General features: G+C 38.0%; 1 protein-coding gene across 6 annotated transcripts in view; it reads left to right on the forward strand.

Moving 5' to 3' along the window:
• Positions 1-22955, forward strand: part of AK8 (adenylate kinase 8) — a 71344-nt gene that overhangs the window by 27511 nt on the left and 20878 nt on the right. For all 6 annotated transcript variants that reach the window (XM_042787013.1, XM_042787017.1, XM_042787015.1 and 3 more), the window contains 2 exons: positions 2564-2653; positions 15874-16015. In XM_042787013.1, the coding sequence (XP_042642947.1) occupies positions 2564-2653; positions 15874-16015 (232 nt within the window). The remainder of the gene's footprint in view (positions 1-2563; positions 2654-15873; positions 16016-22955) is intronic.

Genomic DNA, 22955 nt, shown 5'->3' on the forward strand with positions numbered 1-22955 from the left:
TCATAAGTAATGTCTTTGCAGTTTCAGCTGTCTGACCAAAATTGGGGCACTTTTAAAATAGAATTTGCTCTGAACTTTAATGAAGACTCAGGTTCTGTGCAGCTGAAGTAACGTATTAGAAAATGAAGCAATTATTTAAAAGTGCATTCTCTTTTGTTTGTAAAGGAGGCCCAGAAAATTCTATATGAGGCTTCTTTGTGGTTAGCATGCTAAGGTTAAAAAGTCCTATAATATGAATATACAGCTTGGTGATTGGATCGATGCAATATATGTCCGCGTTCTATGATGTCTTTGCACAGCGGAGTAGCCATAATTTATTTTAAACAAATGTCTGGTATCTGTAAAATTTTCTGATGAGTCATATCCTCTTTGTTAAGTAAAATACAAGTTTGTTTCATTAGTATTCTTTCAATGTATGCCAAATGAAAAAATCAGAATTATGTAGGTAGTGAATTTCTATCTTTGGGAGATTCTTTAATTAGTGGAACTCACTCAGTTTTCCTTAGTGATGTGCTAGTTTGTGTCTTTCCTGAACTCTGGTGAAGTCAAAAGATTTCACTGAACCTGGATTTAGCTTTACATGTAAATAATAACTTCAAAATCTGAGCGATATTGTTTTCAATTACAGGTTTAGTAGATCTGCCCAGAAAAGAAAGAAATTCTTTCAGGTTCAAACTTGAACCTTCAGAAGAAGCCATATACTTTCCATAGAATCATTCTAACTAATAGCTAGACATAGGTTTGTGCAGTTCCATTAAAGGCACAGAAAGAGCTATGAAACTGTTTACCTATCAGTTTGGGATTTTAGGTTTAGTATTTTTGTACTTTAAATCTTTATTATTATTTTAGTATTTTTTTAAAAAGTACATTAATATGACTAAACTTATATCCAGTGAACTTGAAAAAGGTAAATTTAAATTATTTAAAAATCTGTATTACAATACTGATAATTACAAATGAAATTGATAGAATGTTTATGCTATCAGTTATTTTAATATTGCTGTGTTTTATAATTTTACGTTGTAGATTTATTCAAAGCTGTATTTTTAATAATTGTGTAATTAGCTTGATGAAAAAACATGTTTGAATGTGTTAAAGAAAAATTAACTTGTTATCATGTTTCTGAATTTTTTTTTTAACATTTTTAAAACTTCAAGTTTGATAGTATTTTCATCTAGGTCAAAATTTGCATTTTTTTAAAAGTAACTACTATGTGAGAGAGTTGCAGCTTTTTTTACTAAATACCAGTACCACTGCTTTACCCATATGTTGAATTTTATTTTAAGTATATTGTATACCAATTTAGTATTTTAAGTATTTAAAACAGAGTTGGAAGACCATAATGTTTCTAAATAGTATTCAGCATATCCTTAATTTTCAATTAGGCCATTGAGATTGAAGCACAGGCTTAAAAATTTAATCCTATGTTTAAATAGTCTCATGAATTGGATAGAATTTAAGTGTATACATATTAGTTGCCTTAAACTGGGGACTATGCACTGAGAGTCTGTTATGTTTTTAAACCATTTATTGTGGATTTGAGTTTGCTTCTCCAGGACAACTAGTGACTTAAAATTGGTGTTCATCCCTTGACAGTTAAACATTAAACTTCATAAACTTTATCCAAGAGATGTTACTGTGGAGTATGCTTAATCTTGTTTGCCAAACAGTGTGATTAGCAGCGATAAAGCAGATGAAAGGGCTTGCTTCTTTTTCCATTAAAGTCAGTGAAGCTGTAGGTGTTGGTGTTATTGATTTCAAAAAGAAGTGGAATCAACTTATGATTATTAATTGAATGGTCATGCAGTAATGTACAGGGTGACTGTTAGCTAATATTTACCAAGGCTGAGTTAGAACTAGGACTTCTTGTGATGCTGTGTAACCTCCCCGTGCCTTAGTTCCCTCTCTGTAAAATAAGGGTCAGGACTGTTGTAACTAACTCATGGGGAGCAGTAAGACTCAATAACTTTGGTCAGAAAGTGCTATCCACACCCAAAGTAACAGTGTTTTATATACAGCTGTCCTGACTAAAACTTTAAATCTTCATCTCCTGGTGTTCTGTATATTTGAAGTCAATGATAATATTGCATTAGCACAATTTTTAAAATGTAATGCTAACATGATCATTAAATGATCCAGGGAGTCACTTCCTTGAACTGCGTATCATCCTGCACCTCCAACAGTGTGGTTCAGATGCTGTTCAGCAGGTGTAACTTTCTTCAGTAATTATAAGTTTATAAAAAGTGAAAGCCACTAGCAATCCCTTGAGTTATTATTTCAGAAACATATTTGATTAATATCTTTCTCTCTACCTCTGTTTTTAATATGTTCTTTGCCAAATGTATTCTTTTTTATTCAGTATTCTCCCCTGCTCAGTCTCTTTGCTTTTTGCTCTGCTTGGCCACAAAAAAAAATATCTTAACAACAAACCCAAAAAAACTACAACTTTTATTTTATTCAGTGACCTTATTCCAGTATGCAGCTTCTGGGTTTTTTTTCTTTTCTTTGTTGCCTCCTTTTTAAAATTTAACCTTGTGTCTTTTTTGTTCTTCCTTCCTGTTAGTTTGCTGTGGGCAACTGCTAAAGGAAGCTGTTGCAGAGAAGACAAAACTTGGAGAACTCGTTAAGCCTTATATTGACAATGGATACCCAGGTAGGGCACATTGTTGTCTCATTACACTGTAGTTACAAATCTGTGGTGAGAAACAGCTTGTGAGTGAATTCTTCTTGGTCAGAATCTAGTCTGAGTTACATCAGAGTAATCTGGAAGTTGATTAGTTCCATTCATTCATGTGATTTGTAGCACTGCGTATCAGAAGTTGGATTTCTAAGATCTTTGATATCTTCAAAGCAAATAGTTCACTGTTCCAGTGAAATTCAGATTTCTTGTACACATTCCAAAATTTGAATTCCATGTTTTTATCTCTAAATAAAAATCAGAATTCTTGATATATAATTTTAAAATGTTTAAACTGTTATTTAAAGCACAGTGTTGTGTTTCATTATTATTTCAGGTGTGCTCTAATAAAGACTCTGCTTTTATATGTGGATTTTGACTTTGAGAATGCTACTGTAGATTCCTATACTTTCACACAAATATTTTAGACTTAAAAATAAAGTTTCTTTGCACTTCATTTCTGTCAGCATTTCTGGTTATAGGAGGGGACTACCACAAAGAATATCTAAGCATACTTTGCTTTTGGAGAACTCTGCAGTGATTTCAGATAAATCATAAACACTGTAAGCTCCTTAGGGCAGCAGCTTAAATTTACTTGTTTGTTGGTTGTCTTGCACAAGTATAGTTCTCTGTATGTGGTGGGTATTAAAAATCAGAAAAGATCTGTAGTTCTAAAGGATAAATTGCATTTCAGTAGGGTGAAGAATGTTTATTTTGCCAAATTACAATGGCCTGGAAAAGGAACTTTCAGTCCTGTTTCTGGCAACAGGCCAAATAGTTACCAGTGATACAAATATAAGGAGACAATCTTGCTGAAGATTGAGAAATCTCAGTTAAGCTTCAGTATTAATGGAATTTTGAGCAAACCCCCCCTGAGCAAAGAGCAATCTTCATTGTCTTTTATTTTTGGCAAGGAAAATCATTTGGTGAGGTGGAAAGCTTGAAAGTCCCCTTTTTTGCACACTAGCTTAATTCTGAGACTGAATTACACAGATCTGAAACATGAGCCTATAAAATTAACTGAGGTTCCCTTGATACCATACCAAGAGATTCAGTACTTTTCTAGGCATTTCAAAAAGACCTTTGGCAGCCTGCAGCTTTGGGTATTCTATCCCTCTGTCAGTCATTTTATCAAGTCACAAGGTAATACTTTAAACTTCATCTCTAGTGAATGGATTGCATTTATTCGTAATAACAGTAACTCTGCTAGTTCAATACATTGATTTTCTGTGGCAGCCACCATATTGCTGGGACTAGGAGCTTATATGGGAACCACAGGAATGGAAAACATGAATCTCTACAGCCTGAAAGAGAGAAGCTGGGTCCTCTGTAACATGGGCACAGAGATCTAGGAGAGGATTTTCTGGTTTAGAGACACTGCTAATTGGAACGACCATTTAACTCAAAGGCAAGAGATCTCAACAGATATTAAATGCAGGACACCCTAGATGTTCATGTATGGAAAAAACTTCTTCATGTGTATAGACTGATTGACTTGAATGTGGCTACTTGTGTACACAGTCTAACTCACATGTGAAGATCATTTTAAGCTCTGAGCCCATGTTTTTTCCATGTTATCCATTAAGTTCTGAATCTTATGTGTATACTGTAATTTTACTTTCTTCTCATCTCTGTGAAGTAGAGGGCAGCCACTGCAAAAACCCTGCTCTCTAAATTTCAGTTATGGCTGAGACTGGAGTTTGGATGATCTGTTTATTCAAAGATAGGCCCTTTAGGAGCTTTCTTTACTAAAATGCTCTTTGTGTATTTTATAAACTTCATCTTAACCATTAAAGTTCCTTAAAGGAGATCCCAAAAGCATTGCCAGTAGAGTAAAATAATTGCACAGATTGTAATTTTTAGCTAGTCCTAACAATATGCACATCCTTAGTCCAAAGAAGCTTCTTTCATTTTAGGAAAATGAAATTGAAGTTGTAATTCTTTTCTTCCTCCAAATTAGAAATTATTTCAGATTTAGATTATTTTTTTTAATAAAGCATGCAAGGATAAAGCTGTATAATGCTTCTGAATGTTAATGGGAATCATATTTCTGTACATTGTGCTAAAAAATTCATCCTTGGTTTTTGCTTGTATGCACATATATTTTATTTGGTGGGACATCCTACAAAATTAAGGGCTGAATAAAAATAAATATTATCTAGCAATACCAGAAATAATAAGTTCTGTCATTTTGCTAATCCTCCCCTCCCAGGGATAACAAAGAATGAATTTACATTAGTAAACACTAACAAAGAATTCATTACTACCCTCACAAGAGGCTTAGAGAAAATGAAACAACATAGTGTACTGAAGAGGAAAGATGGGCAAAGAATCCTTGTTGTCTTCCTACAGAATTACAACCAGGTTAATACAGAGGAAAGATTCTCAAGAAAATCACATTTGAAAAGAGTTAGTTTAGTCAATAGCAGACAGTGTTATAACTGGAAAAGCAATTAGAATTTAAAAATTTTCATTGCATTTCTAGTTGTATACTAAGCTTAGTTGTTCCTTTGGGCGAGGAATCATGCAAGTGATACTATCACAGAATACCCTGGAACCAAAGACAGACCATGAAAAATGTTGCACTCAAATCATTATTCATCAAAATAAACTAGTGCCATATAATCTTGAGGACATGCCTCATATATTCTTAAAATGCTTGCCCTAGGGACTGATCTCAGTGTGCTTTCCCTTCTTGTGGACACAAATGATTGCATACAATTAGTCATTTATGATAGGCCAATAGGGTATGGTGCGGTGTCATAAAAAGGCTCAAAAAGCAGCTTATTCAAAGCTAACTCATTATTGAGTTATTGAGGCTGTCCACTGTCTATTCTGTTCTAGTTCTGGTAGACTAACCCAGATCTCTTATTGGTTTTAGTGTTCACAAACATTCTTTGTGTTGTTTTCTCCTGTACTGCTGCTTCATGTATACAACAAGTATTTCAACAACAGCCCAGACAATTCTGTTATTCACCCCAGAAGGCAACTCAGTGCATTCCTGTTTTCTTTATTTTCTAGTGTTTGCTGTCTCATAAAGACCGTAGCTCCTGCTTTATCAAACTTCTCAATTTTGTATATAGTGATTTATTTTGCATAATGAAGGTAGCATAGATATTTTTGAGCCCATTAGTTTTTTAATTCCCAAGACATTCTAGCCTACAATTGGTGCACGCTAGATTTTGAAAAATGCATTTTCAGTGTGAAGTTCAGCAACCTTTCTGTCCGTCATAAACACAGAGGTGTTCTTTGGACAACCAGGCTGAAGTGCATGGACTTTTCCTTTAAGATATGGCGGTTTCCACTGAATACCGGGCAATTATTGCTAACTATACTCTGGGCAGAAAATTACCAGAATTGGAGTCTGAGACCAGTCTTCTGGTCACTAACTCCTGTTAGTTTAAATCTTGGTCAATAATGCTAAATTTAGTACACACTGTTTGCTTGGGCAGCCTAGGAAGACTTCCATTTTGAGTAAGAGGTGAGCGTAGCGGCCAGAACCCTTCCACAGGGAGCAAGACAACTCACATAAATTAATTCATTCAGTTTGATTCCTTCTGAAACGTTGTGAAGAGACTGTTCCATCGACTGGTCCTTCCCCTTCCAGTAATCCAGGCTATGGACAGTGATGCATAAGTAGATAGCCTGTTCATAGATCCCACAGGCTTGATGAAGACCTTTATCCAGAATTTGTGTTCCCAGGTTGCTGTAATTCTGAGGAGGGCTAGACTGCCTTCTGGACCTGTCTCATTGAAAACATGGGCATGCATTAATTTGAAGTTCCATCTGCAGGATCTATGTTCACCATTTTAAAGGTGTCTGTCAGAATTTGATACCCTGGGAGATAAAAAAAAAATACAGAAAGCGTATCTGCTTTTTTCCCCCCTAAACATCCCTGGAGTTTGCCCTGAGATGTTTGCATTTTATTAATGAATATAGAAGCAAAAGCATTTTGGCACTGGGGGCATCACAAAAATAGCAAAGGTCATCAGTCAGTTGAAAAGAACTTTGCATGTCATTCTGTCAGTCCTATTTTCCGTGTTTTCAAGGTAAAATAGTATGGAGTGATCACAGCTAATTATCTGTTTTCAAAGCTGCAATAAATGGAGCCAAGAAGAGTGAGATGGCAGGAAAACAGAGGGGAAAAAGCCCCACTCCCAAACCAATAAGATTCTGCTTTTTGTCTGGGAGAACTGCTATTAGTTTGGGTAATTGGTTTTTTTTTTCACCAAAATGAAGATTCGGGTGGTAGAGAGAGCTGATTCATGGAAGACAGATAACATTGCACTGTTTGCAGCCTGTTAGAGTTGAACACACACAATCTGTGTTGTTTTTTCCCCTTCCCTTTTCTATTTTTTAAGTAGTAATATCTGAAGCTGTCCCCAATGGCAGTCTGCATGTGGGGGGTAAAATCTGGAATTCCCTAATTTCTCCTATTTTCTAATAAAAACTATTACTGTACAAATGTAGATTTTTTTTTCCCCTTATTTTAAATTGGAATGGTTTTAAAGGGGTGCTTTTTGGTATAGCCTCTGAAAGTTGGGGTCCCCTGGTGATTGTGATCACAGTCTCACTGAAGGCACTTGGGGTTTTTTTTTGACATCAAATTAATATTCTCATCACTAAGTGTGAAGTACAGATTTGACAATAGAGCAGCTTCCTCTTTGTTAAAAACTTGCAAAGAGTTTCAGAGTTGAAAGGCTGAGTAAATCTTTATATCTGAGGAGGTAAGCTTAGTGTTATTTCTTGTTTTTAACAGCGCTGTACTGGCGAGCTGCAAGCTGTCTGAACATTGGAGAGAGACCCTTTGGGAGCTCCATTGGTTTTCAGCAAGTCTTTGCATGCAGTGTGTTTGTACTAGCTGAAGACAGCGCATGGCTCTCTAAATAATTTACAAGTTGATTAATAGACTCACATGGGTATAATTAGAAGAGGGAGAGACAGCAGCTACAGTAACGGGTACAGTGCTTGGGGGAACTAGAGACTTTATTTTTTTTTAAAGAAACTTTCTAGGGTGCTGGGCGTTTGAAGATAAGTTGGGAAGAGCTCAGTGCCTCTTCTCTTTTGAAGTGGAAATAGGACAGTTTGAATCCGTCGAGTTTAATTTTTCACAAGCTTTAGGGGCCCTGCAGTGCAACTCCCTTTTTATTATTGAAAAAAACTCTCCATTTTTCTTTCATTTTTCACACACATGCACACACACATGCACACACATACATACAGAGCCCAAACAGTAGCTAATAAACAAATTGATTTTCTATTTTATTTAAGTTAGATTTATAACGATGCTATATGTTCACCTATATGTGCACCTCAATCACAAATATACTGTGTAAAGTTATGGAGATATTTATGAATACACCATACTTTAATTTATGCATTTTTAAGAAACCTTCACCTCTGTTTGACAATGCTTTTGAAGTAGCTCCGTTTTTCAAGTCAAACTTTTGACTTTTCCTCTGGGACTGCTACAAAGGTTTTTTTATGGAAAATAGGTAGCAGTCTTTTTTCCTACTAGGAGAAAATTGGTGGTCAAGAGAACAAAATAAAATTTAATATTTTTTTTCTGCTTTAGGTGTCCATATCTTAATAAAAGATGCAAGGTTATAGAATAGAAAGTTTTATGTGAAGGGATATAGGCAGTAAGTTGTCATCTTCTTTCCTGAATTTTACTTTTTTAATGTGTTGAATCACTACAATATGATAAATCAGGGTCCCCTTTTCCTTTAATTGAAAATCTAGAATATATTTTTCTTTATTCTAAACAACATGCAACAATCAAAATTGGCTTATCTGGCTAGCAGATATTCAGGGCTAACACCTTGGAGACTAAGTCCACAGACATTTTTAAAGGCCACCTCATTTAAGAGTAAAAACAAAACAAATAACCCCACAACAAAAGCCAACCCTGGAAGCGAGACCAGACAAAATAAATGTGACTAAGAGTCTAGTTGTTTTCTGGAGCAATTGTGATAATCAGTCAGTCAGTGGATATGGTTCCACCTATATAAATTTTACGAGTCACCTGGTTTTGCAGCAGTATTGACCATTATTATAGTTACTGGAGTATCAATAGTCCAATATTAGACATCATAGCTCACAGGGATAGTGCTGCTGGAGTGTGTGGGTTTGCATGAGGGAGCAGGGTAAAACAGGTTGTAAGTTAACGTAGCAGATGCCCACAGTTCCCATTTTTGGTCCGCAGGCATCAGTGTGCACCACCAAAGTACCACAAACCCTCATGGTTTTGAGTAAAGTTGTGGTCCTTGGCCATACAGGGCCTCACGGCTGTCAGGGGCTTTTAAACAGCAAAGCACAATATAAATGTTAAGCATTATTCTTTTAAATTTTGATACTTACTGCTGACAGTCATTCTTAAAAATTTAGAAGAGTGGTGTTTCCTTTCCTGCTACTCTTCTTGCAGTAGTAGCTCCTCTGCAAAGGGCTGCTGACTTAAATTCTGTTTGTTTTTCTGTTTGGAGTTTGGGATGGAGAATTTTTAAAAGAAAACTGGAAGGAAAAGCATGTTGCATATTGGCAGTGTCCCCTTTTATGGTCGTCGGAGTTTAATGTGAAATTATGCTTTTGGCTCTATTTCACTGGGTGTCATACATACAGAATCAGGCTCCTGCGTGAAACAGGGTTTTTTAATGACAAGCAAAACCTTTAATAGCTCTTGTGTATTGCTTTACATTTTTGAATGTCCCTTTAATGTGGCTGGTAGGTGTCAGGAGAAGCGGCAAAGGAGACACCTGCCTGGGCAGCTAATCCCACTGTCGGGGGATCTGGAGTGTGTGCTGGCACCAGGAATCACTGGTGAGGGACAACAAACCCCTTAACATCCTCTCTCCTCATCACAGGGTGGAGCAGTATTTGGTATAGAAAGCCAAGATGTTTTTCACCAAGGTTATCAGACTAAATTTACTATTATCACTGTCAAAAAGGGTTTTGTAGGCCAAATTCTGTCCTCCCACAAGCCCTGTATTCTTCAGTAGAGCTGAACAGTTTAGAAATAAGGAAGAAATAGGGAACTTGGTTGATAATGGAAACGATGCATAAGATGGGTTAGAACTGCGGTTGCTGTCTTGTGTCTAGCTGTATTCTCTGCAGGAGCTGAAGGAGTGAAAAGTAGTGCAAATTTACTAGTTTTAGGAACTTTCAGGTTAGAAACATCCCTGAGAGGGAATTCAGAGTATCTTTTGTCTTGCAGGTGGGTAAACTGAGGCAGAAAACCTAATTCAATTCTGCAATCAGTGAACGAGCGTGGGTGGGAACCCAGGTGCGTGGATCTTGACCTTGCTGTCAGCCCACTAGATCATCCTGTGAGTCAGTGATAGCCTGCGCCGTTAGGCAAAAACACCCAGACACTGACAGCATCGCAGACGTTATTTTTAGAGGAAAAAAGCTGCTTGTGTTTGTATGCTGGATACTCAATTTGGGTTGAATTTCCATTGCTAAATCTGAAGATGCCACTAACAGGTAAAGCAGCGTAAGGGCTGGAATCTTACCTAGTCACTAAATGTGATCAGATGTAGATTCCTGAATCTCTGGCTTGGTAATTGCGAGAAAGCATGATGCTGCCCTTTAACGTGCATTTCTGAAAGTCTTAATTTATCAGGTATCATCTGATCAGTAACTTGGAATCGTACCTGCTTTTAAAATGTTGTAACTTCCTCTTGAATACAGCAAATTCCTATTTTATGTTACTAAAGACTTCAAAAAAAAAAAAAAAGGCAGTTCTAATATATTCAATATATTCGAAGAAACAAAAATATTTGTGTAAATATTTTATTTTACTGCGTTAAAATAATTATTCCCGTTCTTACAGGACGCCATTCTCAGCAGGGCTGTGTACATAAAATGAGCGAGTGGAGACTATTCCTGGGTAAATTTTCCATTTGATTAAATTACTAACGAAGCGTTACGGCACTTTGCAAACGCCACCTCACCGTCGTTACTTGTTCCGTTGCCTCTTTATTTGCCGGCTTCACCAGGCCAGCACCTCGCAGCCGCTTCCACGCTCCCCGTGACGGGCCTGCGTGGGGCGCGGACCCGCGCTCCGGGTCCGTGAATCACCGAGATGGCGGCGGCGCCGTGGCCCGGCCCGCCCCACGCCGCGCCCGCCAGGTGGCGCTAAAGAACAACCAACGGCGGCGGCGGCGGCGGCGGGGTCGGGCCCCGGGCGGGGAGGCGGCGCGGGCCGGGCCAGGCCGCGCACCGGGAGATTGTTCTCCGGGCGAGGAAGGCGGCGGGGCCCGGGCACCGGGAGATTCCTCGGGCTTGGAGGCGGCGGGGGTCGGGCCCCGGGCGGTTCCCCGCCGGGCTGAGGGCCCCCAGCCTCCCCAGAGCCCGCGGCCAGGAGGAAACGCTCCCCCTCGCCTTGCGGCGTCGGAGTGAAAACGGGCCTTTTCCTCCCGCCCCTTCTCACCCCTCCGTTGCACCGGAGGCGCGCTTGGATTGTCTGTTATTATTTACAGTGAGCAAAATCGGCCGCGTGCTAGGAGATGGACAAAGAGCCCGTTTGCGTAAATCTGGTGTGTTGGCTGAATTAAAATACCGGTCAATCTACATGATGGTAAATCACTGTTCAGTCATTCTCAAACACATTAAAAACAAATTGATACGGTCTCCGAAGACCTTAATGTGGGCAAGGAAATAGAATACTTCTCTGAAAGACCCAAGTAAAATGACCCATTGTGAATAATCCAGAGTTTATAGAGCAATAAAATAAGCAAATCTCATCCTTTGCTAAATTTAGGATTTACAGGACAATCCAGGAAAGTAGCCTTTGGCAGTAGTTTATACTCAGGGCAAGAAGTTAACTGTCAGGTACTGGGATCAAGCCTCTGGCATCTGAATTAACTGTGAAAGTCTTTAGACCAAACTAAAAAAAATACCTCCAAGAGAAGTATAAAGGTTAAATGGACAATAATGTCAAAAAGACCTTAAACTTTTTACAGTACAAAACTGGCAGAATTTGTATCTGCAAATGTGCCTATGCCGTACTTAGAATCGAGGTTTTATAGGTTTGGGGAAGTGAGTCAATACCCTTCAAAAGTGTGTTTTAAAGGGAAATATATGGAGGAGGAATCAATTTAAATATGATAATTGTATAGCTTGGAGCACTGACAGCATTGAAGCTACTGGAGAATAGTGCCCTGTAATCTCTCAAGTGGTGTTTTTGCATTTCTGGCTGTGCCTTTAATGTTCTGTTACTTTTGTCTTGAGCAGACTATATGATTTTGTCAACTGATTGCCTGATACAGTTTTCTATTAGTCCTGTAGATCTGTGGGCTGGCTAAGAGCTAATAGGCCACATTCCTATGAGTTTCATGAGAAAGTACTTTTCATGAGAAGTACCTTATACTTGTGAAAACCTTTGAAGCTCTGGGAAGTAAATTTATTTTTTAAATGGTCTGCTGGAAGGTGCTGATTGACAGCCCTGGTCATAGAAAATCTCTGGGTGTCCATGCAGCAGTTCCAGCATGAACAGCAGCACTTTAAGCCTCTGTTCCCTGTACCCTGCCTGATCATACCCTTGAATTGATTAGATCACTTCTTAGGTCCACAGCTGCTAATTCAGCTGTGTAGCCTAGACCATTAATGTGATCGAGACAGGCTGAGAGATAAAGAAGTATATGGTGTGTAGTACTGATGTTAGGCAAGAATGTATGCATGAATGAATTCAATTTCTGTGTGGAGCTTGTGGCCTCATCCTGACATGCACACCATTTCTTTCTGAGGTTCCCTGCGACCTCGGTCCACAGCTGTGTGCGGTGCTCTCAGCACAGGGTATCACTGTAGCTCAGCGGCTCTGCAGCATTACTTCTGAGAGGTGAATTTTACTCCTGTACCTTGATTTCTCACCTAAATAGAGATGTGCTTCCACATTACCTAATCTGGATATCTCTTTGTAGCACATTGTAATTTTTACAAGAAACTTATCTTTGGACTTCTCTAATGATAAAGTAAAATCTCTCTAGAGTCTCATTCCCCCAACTTTCAGAGTTGGAAACTCACACAAGCTTATGTTGAAAAGGAATTGATTATTCAAAGCTCTTGTGCTTCATAATCTACTTAAAACATGTAGATTGACTGTCTCATCAGAAAAGCTCTAAATTCTACTTTGCTATATAGCCCGTTGGGTCATGTGCTTAAGGCCAGGAGACCTCTGGCTGGCTACTTACAGACTGTGTGCCCCTCTAATTACAGGTTATTAATTTGCCTTACATTCAAGAGACAGTTCCACATGAGTGAAAAGGAATACCATACTGCCGAGTTCTTCATTACCTACTCTGTCTGTACCACAGCAAAATAAGAATAATACTGATTTCTTTATTCCTTTTTTGTCACTTCTTTTTTTTTTTTCCCCCTCTGGTCTGTGGAAGATGTTTTACAGTTTTAATGCAGCTGTTTTAAGTGTGACTGTTCCTGTTCAAGGGCAGCTGATGTACTTTGTAATGCCATTGAACAGCCAACAAGCTATGTTCCCCTATTGTGTTGAAGTGATAGGTATGTTTGCTAATCAAGAGGAGAGCAGAGCTTGCTGTCTGACTTGTTTATGTTTTATTTCTCACCATCAAGCTTTAGAGGGAGGCACAGAAAATATGTAAGCATCTATATTATTCAGTGATGTATATATGTACATGAGTGTACAAACAGTCTAAAGTGCATTGCTGATACCTTCTAGTCAGTCATTACTGAAATTAGGAAGCTGTCAGGATTACCACATATCCTCAATATTACTCAAAATACCCCAAACCTGGCATGCCATTAGATAAATTAATTGTCACTGCCTCTTCATTTTTTCTCCTCTTGTGATTGCTTCAGTTTTGTTCAGTGTGGAGGGTGTCGATCATCAGGATTCACAGAAGGGCTATAGAAAGTGATCAGATAGAGGAGATGCTGCTTGGTTCCCATCACAGCTGCTTTTTAATTTTCTTGTAGGCTGTAGTGTTTCTCCTTCCCATATGCAAGATGGCAGAAATTCGGCCCCTGGAACTGGAGAATGTTCTATAATCTGCTGGAAGCTCAACAGCATAGCATAACCTCTTATTTCTCTGTGCCATTCCTGGGGCTTTCGGCCTCTGCCCTGATTCCCTGTTCAAGTTACAAGGGTGTCAGCTCCAGCAGAATCTTACCTTGGTGCAGTCTTACTCTTGGGTTTGTAGGTTTCATTCAAATCCCTTGAAAAACTATCTTAAGCATTTTGAAAATGTTTCAGAAAACTCATGTAATTTGTCATCTTTATAAATCCATGTTAATGATTCCAGTAGGTATCGTGATAAAATAACATGCATCAAGACAGAAAGTTTAGTGCTGCAGCCTGAAATTCAAGACTACCAGGAAAATTCCACTGGTGTTTGTATGGAATATGTTTTGGGGAAAGGGAAGGTGGAATGTGTTTCTTTCTTTCTTCCTACCAGGATGTCTTGGTTTTGTATTAGTTCTTGTAACCTGGAGGGTAGGGAGAACTGCCCTGCAAAGAGCACTGAAATTCTCCTGTTATCCCCTCTATGCCTGCCTGCAGCTCAGGTCTTACATAAGTATCGTGTCTAATAACATTACTGCCTGCTGCTGCATTATTATATAGTTAATTTTATGAGTCCCATTTTTAACCGGATGCCTAGTTTTGCTTTGTCATCTTGCTCTCTGTCAAGTGTCTGGTTTTATTCAATTCCTTTTTTCTTTTAGCAGATGGAGAATATAAAAAAAAAAAAAAAAAAACAAGTTAAGGAGGGTAATAATGTAAAGTGGGTATCCTCAATTAATACAGTAATCTGTTTTCTAATTAATTCCCTGCGGTTTTCCTCCCTTTTTGCTGGTATTGAATCCTGACTACAATTCTATAAACTCAGTAATTTGATTATTTAAAGGAAAAGCAATGCATTTCACGATAGAGGTGTAAGTCTTTAGGAAATGTTAAATTTCAGGAAGCAAATGGATTCTATTACTGTGGTTTAAAACTTGCTTGTACCCAGGGTATAAACGTGCACTGCTAATAACATACGGTTCTAAAATACAGGTGCATTCCTGTCAGCTAGTCCTAAAGCAAATTGCATTGTTAAAAATCTGATGCTACGCTCTCCTACAAGCACTTGTTGTTGTATTTTTGTATGCAGATGTGATGGCAGGGTGAGTATCAAAACATCAACATTCCATGATGTGGATTTATGTAGCATTTTTTATCACTTGTTTCCAGTAGAGGCAACAGTGTATTAGATATACTGTACAAATAAAGAGAAGGGACTCTCATTGCTTTTTGAAAATTGTTTTGGCTGCTTCTTTGGGAAGTAGCTTGAGGTGATTTTGATGACCTTTTTTTTGTGGTTATTTGACACTAAGCCCAACACATTGCAAGAGTCCTTGGCAAATTTATAGTCACTCTTGTTGAACCTAATCATTTAATTCTTCTGTAAAAAAAAAAAATGTAGAAATTGCAAGATACGTGTTTAAGTATCTTAACTGAAATATTTTACTTGATGAAGGCTATAGTGAAAATATGCAGGATACCTCCTCACCACTGTGTCCCATTAAATAGAATTTTAAAAGCTGCATAGTAATTGTAGTCACAGTCAGCATCTTGCTGATGTTTTCTCTTGTCCTAAAGAAAAATAATAATAGAGGAAAGAGAACTTTTATCTCTAAAATTAGGGAGTCATCAATGCAGTAATTACAGTAGTTGAAATACATTTTGCAAATTTATTTTCAGTTATAAAAGCTTCAAGCCTTTCGGCAAATTGGAGAAATACTGCATCTAGCCTGCTGTGGCAGAACCATTATCATCTGCTAAGTTAAATACAGAGTACTAAAGAAATGTCTTTCCTGTTTTAGGATTTCTTTTACACAACTCGGGTCATTATTTTTGCATTTTGATAAGATTGTGTCACACACTTCATTGTGACATCAGCCCAGTATGGCTGAGAGAAAAAGTACACTGCAAAATTAGGTAGGTATCCATTTTTAACAAATACTTTGCTTTAGTTCTGCAGTTCCTTATGAGTTTGGGGGTGCCATGATAGCGCAGTAAATATGCAAAAGTCAACAATAACTCCTCTCTCCAAAATCTATCAATCATAAATGGGAATAACTGTGTTTTAGTTCATGTAGCAGTCAAACCAGAAAACGTAGTGGGTATTCTCCTTAATTGCAGACTCAGCATACAAAATAAATGTCATCTTTTTAATCTTTTGCAGTCCCAGACAGCCTTGTTATGAAGATCCTGACATCACGCCTAAACGCACTAGACTGCATGACCAGTGGTTGGGTGCTTTGTGGCTTCCCAAGAGACATAGAGCAAGGAGAAGAGCTGCAAAAATCACATATTATTCCAAACAGGTAGGATACAAATTTAGCAATCACAACATTACATGTATTGTTTGTGGAAAGATGCAGGTCTTTACTGACATTATATAGGCTATTGCATCTTATTTATTTATTCTTTCCTTAGCTAGAAAAGGGGTCTTTCTCCTGGAGAGTAGGAAATAGAGCATTGGCCTTACAAATCCTCCAGATGGCCAAACTGTGGGAGAGAGAACAGGTTTGTTCTTCTGATTATTTGTTTGAGTTGCCTCTAAAGGCAAACCATAAGAAATGGATTAAAGTTTGGATTATATCAGAAGGTGTATTTTATTTGCAGCAGGAGGGGGGATCTACATCTTCTTTCTTTAGCATTGGCATAATATCATGGAAAGATATTAGTATTGCAAGGAGCTCATTATAAGACTTTCGGGTTTTGTGAAATAATTAAAAACAACATGAGAATTATATTTTATTTGAGCTATAATGAAGTGTTCAGAAATGTAATATAAGAAATGAGCATCAAAAGTGAACTGTTATGACTACCAGGCAAATAAAATGGAGTTACTCTTTACAGCTGGTCCAAAGGTGGTAAGGATTTGAAATGCTGATGTAATCATCAAAGCTGAGAAGCTTCTCCATTCCCCTCTAGGGATTCCTGGGCCAGTCCATACCACTGGCTGACACCGCAGCTGTTCCAAAAGGCATATGTTGGAAATTTGTAGTCTTTATGCTTCCCAGAAACTTATCTAAAAACTAGTAGTTGGAAAGATACATTACCCACATAAGTGTTTTAAGTTGGCTAAGTTACTCTTCCTGTGTCTTTTGTGTGGCTGCCCTCAATCCCACCCATGCTCCCCATACAGAGAGTAGTGGAAAGATGTAAAGGGGTAAGATTAAGAAGGAGGGGAAAAAAGAGGAGAGTGAAAAGGGAGGGAGCTAGCAGTCATGCCATCAAGGTTTAAAAATGGAAGTATGTGAAAATAGCAGTAGCTTTATTAATAGTAAGCCAAAATACATCCTAAACAGGAATCCAATTAATGAAAAAAGGGAGAAAAAAATCTTGAAACTTATGCTAGACTCAGCTAAGTAACATTCCCCATGGATCGTTCTTCATGTACATTTAGAAGGTAGGTCCCGAGTCCCTAAACACGTACCTGAGTACCTGAGATCAGTGTGAATGCTCAAGTGTGTGCCATATGCTCCTTTACAGGATTGAGACCTCATCAAATGAGAAAGAACAACTCATTCTAAAATTGTATGTGTGGAAATTTAGTGCTGATCCGCTTGCTCAGCTTCCATTTTCTTTGAAGACCTCTGCACGTTCATATCTGAGTTAAGAATTTGGCCCCTACTGTTTTATACAGGGGTTGAAGTAAGGGACAAAAATAGACATGTTACCTGATTGATTTTGGAGCTGATATTTTCCATGAAACTGAAGTAGTAGGTATATAAGGGAGAGAGGGTGATTATAAACAACAGGACATATTGCAGCATAGGATAGCAGGGCAGTAATTCAGTTTCAGTTGTGATGCTAGTTATAAAACACTATCTGCAGAGGTGGTGTTTCTGACATCAGGAGAAAAACCTGATAGAATTATAGCCTTGAAATCAATCTGGGAATAGGATGCAGAAATCTATAAATCAGACACAGAACAATCTGCAAAGTCTCATTTTTAGGAGGGCTCTGTTGATGAAATTAGATTAAAATAAATTTACATATATATCAAGTTTATTATTAAAATCTAGTCACATCAGTAAACAAAATTATTTGCAAAGGAGTATGTTACTCTGTGTTTTGAACTCAAAGTAGACCTCTTTGGCTGATCAGAACACAGAGTTATTGTCTGCTTGTCAAGTCACAAATCTATTCCTTAGAGCTAATAAATGGTTAGTGTTCAAATACTATGTTTTATCTGACTCCCACCTCATAAAGCTAGTACACATAATACTAAATTATACAGCATTGAGCAGGATCAGTCTCCTGACTCCTCCATCTTATGGAAAGAAAAACAAACCTAGTAATTGATGGTAGAAAAGAAGGAAAATAAAGTTATTTGAAAACAAACAAAATGGGCTATAAAGTTTGTTAAAATGTAATAATAAAAAAACTCCTACAGCATCAGCCACTGCATCCAAAGAACTGCCCTAGAACAAAAAAAGAAAATCATTCATTTTCCACCGAAAAAGTAAAGTGCAGGGTTTTCTTAAAATTAGAATTCGCAGTAGAGCGAAGGCTTGCTTACAGACCGGTACAGAGAAACCTGCCTGTATCAGACAAGACCTGTCTACCAAAGAACTGCTCTTTCTGTACTCAGAGAAGACATGTATTGCTTTCTGTGTTCCTGCCTATGAAGCAGTTGCTGCTTAAGTGGACAGGATCCTAATCGTATTGAACTGTGGCAGCCTTTAGGGCAAATAAGAAGCTGAATCTATTAGTGGTCTCTCAGCTATCTAGTAAAAGAACACCATTAACCACTTAGTGCCTACGGTAAGTGGGAATCCAAATACAATTACAGGTTGGCATCTGAAACTCAGAACTACTAATGCAAAGGACTGAATTCAGTTCCTCATCCAAATGAGTGTAAATAGGTATTTTAGCTTTTTTTGATTGTTAATGCTTGAGCAACAATAAGAAATACATAGTAAAGCCATGGATGGCTCTAATACACCGAAAACTCTAATATCTACCAAAATATTTCTTAGCCTCTTCTGCCCTAATTCAAACCTACAGTTAAAATAAAATCCAGCAGCACCAGTGTCATCTGTTACATATCTCTTGTCATTAACTTCAGCTGGTTCATGACCAGCTGTCTGCTGGTTCCAGGCCAGCTTACGGCAATCAGCAGTTTAAGGATTCCCTGAGCCAGAGGGTCATCTGGACAACTGTCTAATATCCCATTTTCCTTGACTTTATAGTCTCTTTTTCAACACTGTACTTTTCAACTCCACCAAGTCATATGGAACGGAGTTTCACTTTTTCACTGGGTGTCATATGAAAATATTTCACAGTGTTTTTTCCATGTTCCTTTCTTCTGTTGAGAAACAGTTATAAGTGTTCCCTGTTCACGTCTCCTAACACTCCTGATTTTATAAGGCTCTTGCATATGACTGTTCAGCCATCTCTTTCCCAGGCAGAGAACCTTGGTCTGTTTATCCTTTCCTTTCCTAGAAGTCCTTTCACTCTTCTGATCATCCTGTCTCCCTGTTCATTACCTTCTCTAGTTACTCTTTCTTTCTGAGCTTTGCACTGTGTATTGGATGTATATATATTGCCATAATCATTTTTTTGTTTTGATCTTTCCTCCATTGCCAATACTCTATTAGATGTTATTGGGATAGATTTTGGAAGGATGTCTTGTGTATGTAGACTATGGTAACTATACAGTAACTCTTTCATTAAAAATATACTGAAAAATCACAAAGTGTCTCAAACTTCAATTGAGTGTGTACAAACACAGCAAGCAGCCAAAAGACCCTTTAACTCAAGATCTCGTGGTTAAAATTGCAGCCAGGTTTGTGTTAGAGTTCTCCTCAAGCCAATAAAGCAAGCCCTTCCATCTGTGCCAATGGGCTCTGCTGCTAAGTGCATCCTGTGTTTCCCAGTTCCTCTGTTCCATCGTTTCCTTTGGTTTTGTTCCATCTGATGTGAATCCAGGGTCAGTCGTTATGCATTTCAGTATTGATTAATTATATTACAGTAGTATGTATAAATGATACAAGTGGACAGACAAAGCTGGGCAGAGGAGGGATGAACTCAAGGATTGACCTAATAATACATAAATATTATGTTTCAAATATCAATTTTTCCAATATTAAAGTTTTTTCTTTCCCAGTAAAGAAAATAAACAGCACAAGCTTCTCCAGTGCAAGTTTTCCAGCAGTGTTTTACTTGGTCTTCAAGATGATGTGGCTGTATCCCTGATTATGTCATCTTTTTACATGATAGATTTAAAGCTTCTTTTTCATCACACTGCTGAGAACCTGTATTCAAACAGTTTAGGATAATGAAGTTCCTAATTTCTACGGTAGAATCTGTGAATATGTTGAAAAGGGAAAAATCAGAATGGGAAAAAAAAGACTTTTTTTTTTTTATTTTTTTTTAACTATTTGGTCTTTACATGGGGCTTTCATATTTCTGCAGCTGATCCCAATGTGGATTAGGGACAATAAACAGCCTGTTAATGGAGGCCTGAACTAGGAAATGGAGTTTGAATCAGCAGCAAAATTCAATGGCTGGCGAAGGTTAATAACTCCATTACTATCAGCTCTATTTTTTAGCCGTCTGAAGAGCTAGGTGTTAGCCTTATCTTACTCCTCATTAATTGAGCTAATAGAACCCCAGTGACCCTACCATGCTGCCATTATCTGAGAGTTTACCAGACATGGACTAGAATACTTATCACTGAATATGTATTCCTCGGATTCATTTTTATATCAGAAATATTTTTGTTAAAGGTTGGCTGTCTTCAGGTTTCTTTTTGCCTTTTCATTTCCTTACTGCCTTCTGTAACAGCTACATATCTGGAAATTAAATGTAAATGACTTAATTAAAATCCTATCAAGGAACAAGCTAAGTCCCAAAATAGTTGCATCAAGGAAACACAATAGAGATTGAATTATTCTGACATGGAAAAAAATCTTACAGGGCATTTTTAAAACTTTGGCCTAATTTAAATGATGGATATTGTATATTTATAAAAGATGTGGTTTTAATTGCTGGCATATAAAAATCTGATGAGTAACAAAGAAGAAATGTTATAATTATATCTTCTTATTTTCTCCTCATTTTCATGGGAGAAAGAAAACAGAAAAATGATGTGGCAATCAAGGTACTAAATCAGTACAGTAAAATTTGTCTGCACCAGGGAGAGAGAGAAACAGTAGGAAAAGTCCAAGTGACCTATGTAGGATTTAGCTTAATTTATAATAAAGTAGTAAAAATAATAGGCAGACCAGTTCTCTGTTCCAGTCATTCTAATTTTTTGTCTCTTCTGATTAGAAGGCAGCTTGCTTTTACTGGAACCATTATATGGTTGCTGGTTTACTGACAAAAAATCTAAGGGGCAAGACAGTGGGAGTTAAAGGGGCAGGATCTTCTTAAGGTCAGTGGTACACTCATGAAATACAAACATATTTTGGAAAGTGTGTTTTAGGTGATGAATTCTTATTTGTCTTACCCACTCAGGTGGAGGTACTCACCTTCTTAGCTATGCTGACGATACATCAAGTACACACAGAGCCATGCTCTGGGGGAGCAGAACACCCTGGCGGAGTGATAAAAATTACAAGGTTTTTTCCCAACCAAGATCCATTACAGATTGTGCTTACTGGGCAAAAATAACAAATCATCCTCTCACCTGGACTGGTGAATGACTTGTCTGCTTCACTAAGTGAGTGGGATCAGTTTAATCCACAGTTGCCATCGCTGTAGCCTTTTCCAAGCAACAATAATTCAGTCATTGTGTTTTCTCTTGATGCATGTGTTTTGAGACTTATCCTGTCCATTGACAAGATTTTAATTAAGTCATTTATATTTGTTTCTGATCTGTTTCTATTGCAAGAGGCATTGCTGAGCACTCCATAATGGACAAAATATATCAGGAGAGCTCCCGTTACCTTACGTATAACAGCTGTGCATAAAAAGTAATACATTGCTCTGGCGTGAAGGCTCTATTAAGCAGTCACACCCATGGGCTATTTAATAGTGACTACTAATGCTCCACATGTAGTGTAAAACACCGCGCACACACAGCCTTTTGCCCTACACAGAACTGATGGAAGCAGCTCCTTAGGCAGATTTCTGAGGTTTGGCCATTGGCTGGGAATCCTTGTTCTCCTTTCTCCCTCTCTTCCTTAGTAGATTGTGCTCTCTCTTCCCTCTTAACACCAATCTGAATAGAAGCTATTGCTGTTAAATAATCCAATAGATAGAAAATTGGATGATTACAATAAAAGGATCATGTCACTTCTGCTGCACATTCCGCCTGACCTATGTTGGTACTGTAAGAGCCTTTCTATCCTGGGTAAAGGCGTTAATATGCATCTTGAGCCAACAATAGCAAAACATCAAATGCAATTTTAAAATCTTTCTATGGGCTTTCTGTAGGTTGCTGCATTTGCTGTCACAAGCTTATTCTGCTCCAACAAGAATAGGAGGTATATTTGGCTTCAGTTGTGGGAGGCAGATATTATTTTTAGAAGTTACCTCATACAAGCTCCTTTTGATGGCTGGAGCTTGGTGAAACCCTAGATACAGCAATTAAGGAGATCTCTGATCTCAGCAAGCTTCCTAAGTCTTCAGGAAGAGAAAGAAGAAAGCTTCTACTTCTAAGGCAATATTTTTATTTTTATTTTTTAAGGACCCAAAACCACATGCACAATCCTTTCATTCTTTTTGCTGCTGAAAGGAGGGATATTTTTCTGCAGTAGCCGTCTCTCACAAATGAGGAGACATTAGGAAATCTGAAGGCTTTCTATCCTGATTGCCCTTACGTTGAAACTGTTTTTCTCAGATGTTGCCATGGGTATCAAAGTTGCTTTTCTGAACTCAATACCTAACTGGAGACAGAGGGAGAAAACTCTGTTAACAACAGTCGAGTCTGGGCTACTTTTCATGTCTTCAGCAATGGTAGCAAGTTTTAGACAAGGCAAACTAAACCAGCAGCGTCTCTGCTTTCTCCACATGGGAACAGATACGGTCAGACTGTGAAGGCAGTGGGCTTAATGTTAATGCTTTCAGCGCTTCTTCACAAAATGCCATGAAGTATCCATGCTTTCAAGGCAGACCTCCTAGTTCCTCCTTTGGCTGCCAAAATTAGATGCCTGTGTAGCAGCAGCAATTTGAACAAGGTAAGTTAGAGTAGATGACACTGGGTTGTATTGAATCTCGAAGAGTCAAAGAACTGTGAATGATGTCAAATTCAACATTACAGGAAGCTTTCTGTTTGAATACTTGACTCTGCAGTTTGGAAGGAGC

The sequence above is a fragment of the Tyto alba genome, unplaced genomic scaffold, assembly GCF_018691265.1.
Source record: "Tyto alba isolate M040663 unplaced genomic scaffold, T.alba_DEE_v4.0 Super-Scaffold_11, whole genome shotgun sequence".
In the NCBI taxonomy this organism is placed as follows: Eukaryota; Metazoa; Chordata; class Aves; order Strigiformes; family Tytonidae; genus Tyto; species Tyto alba.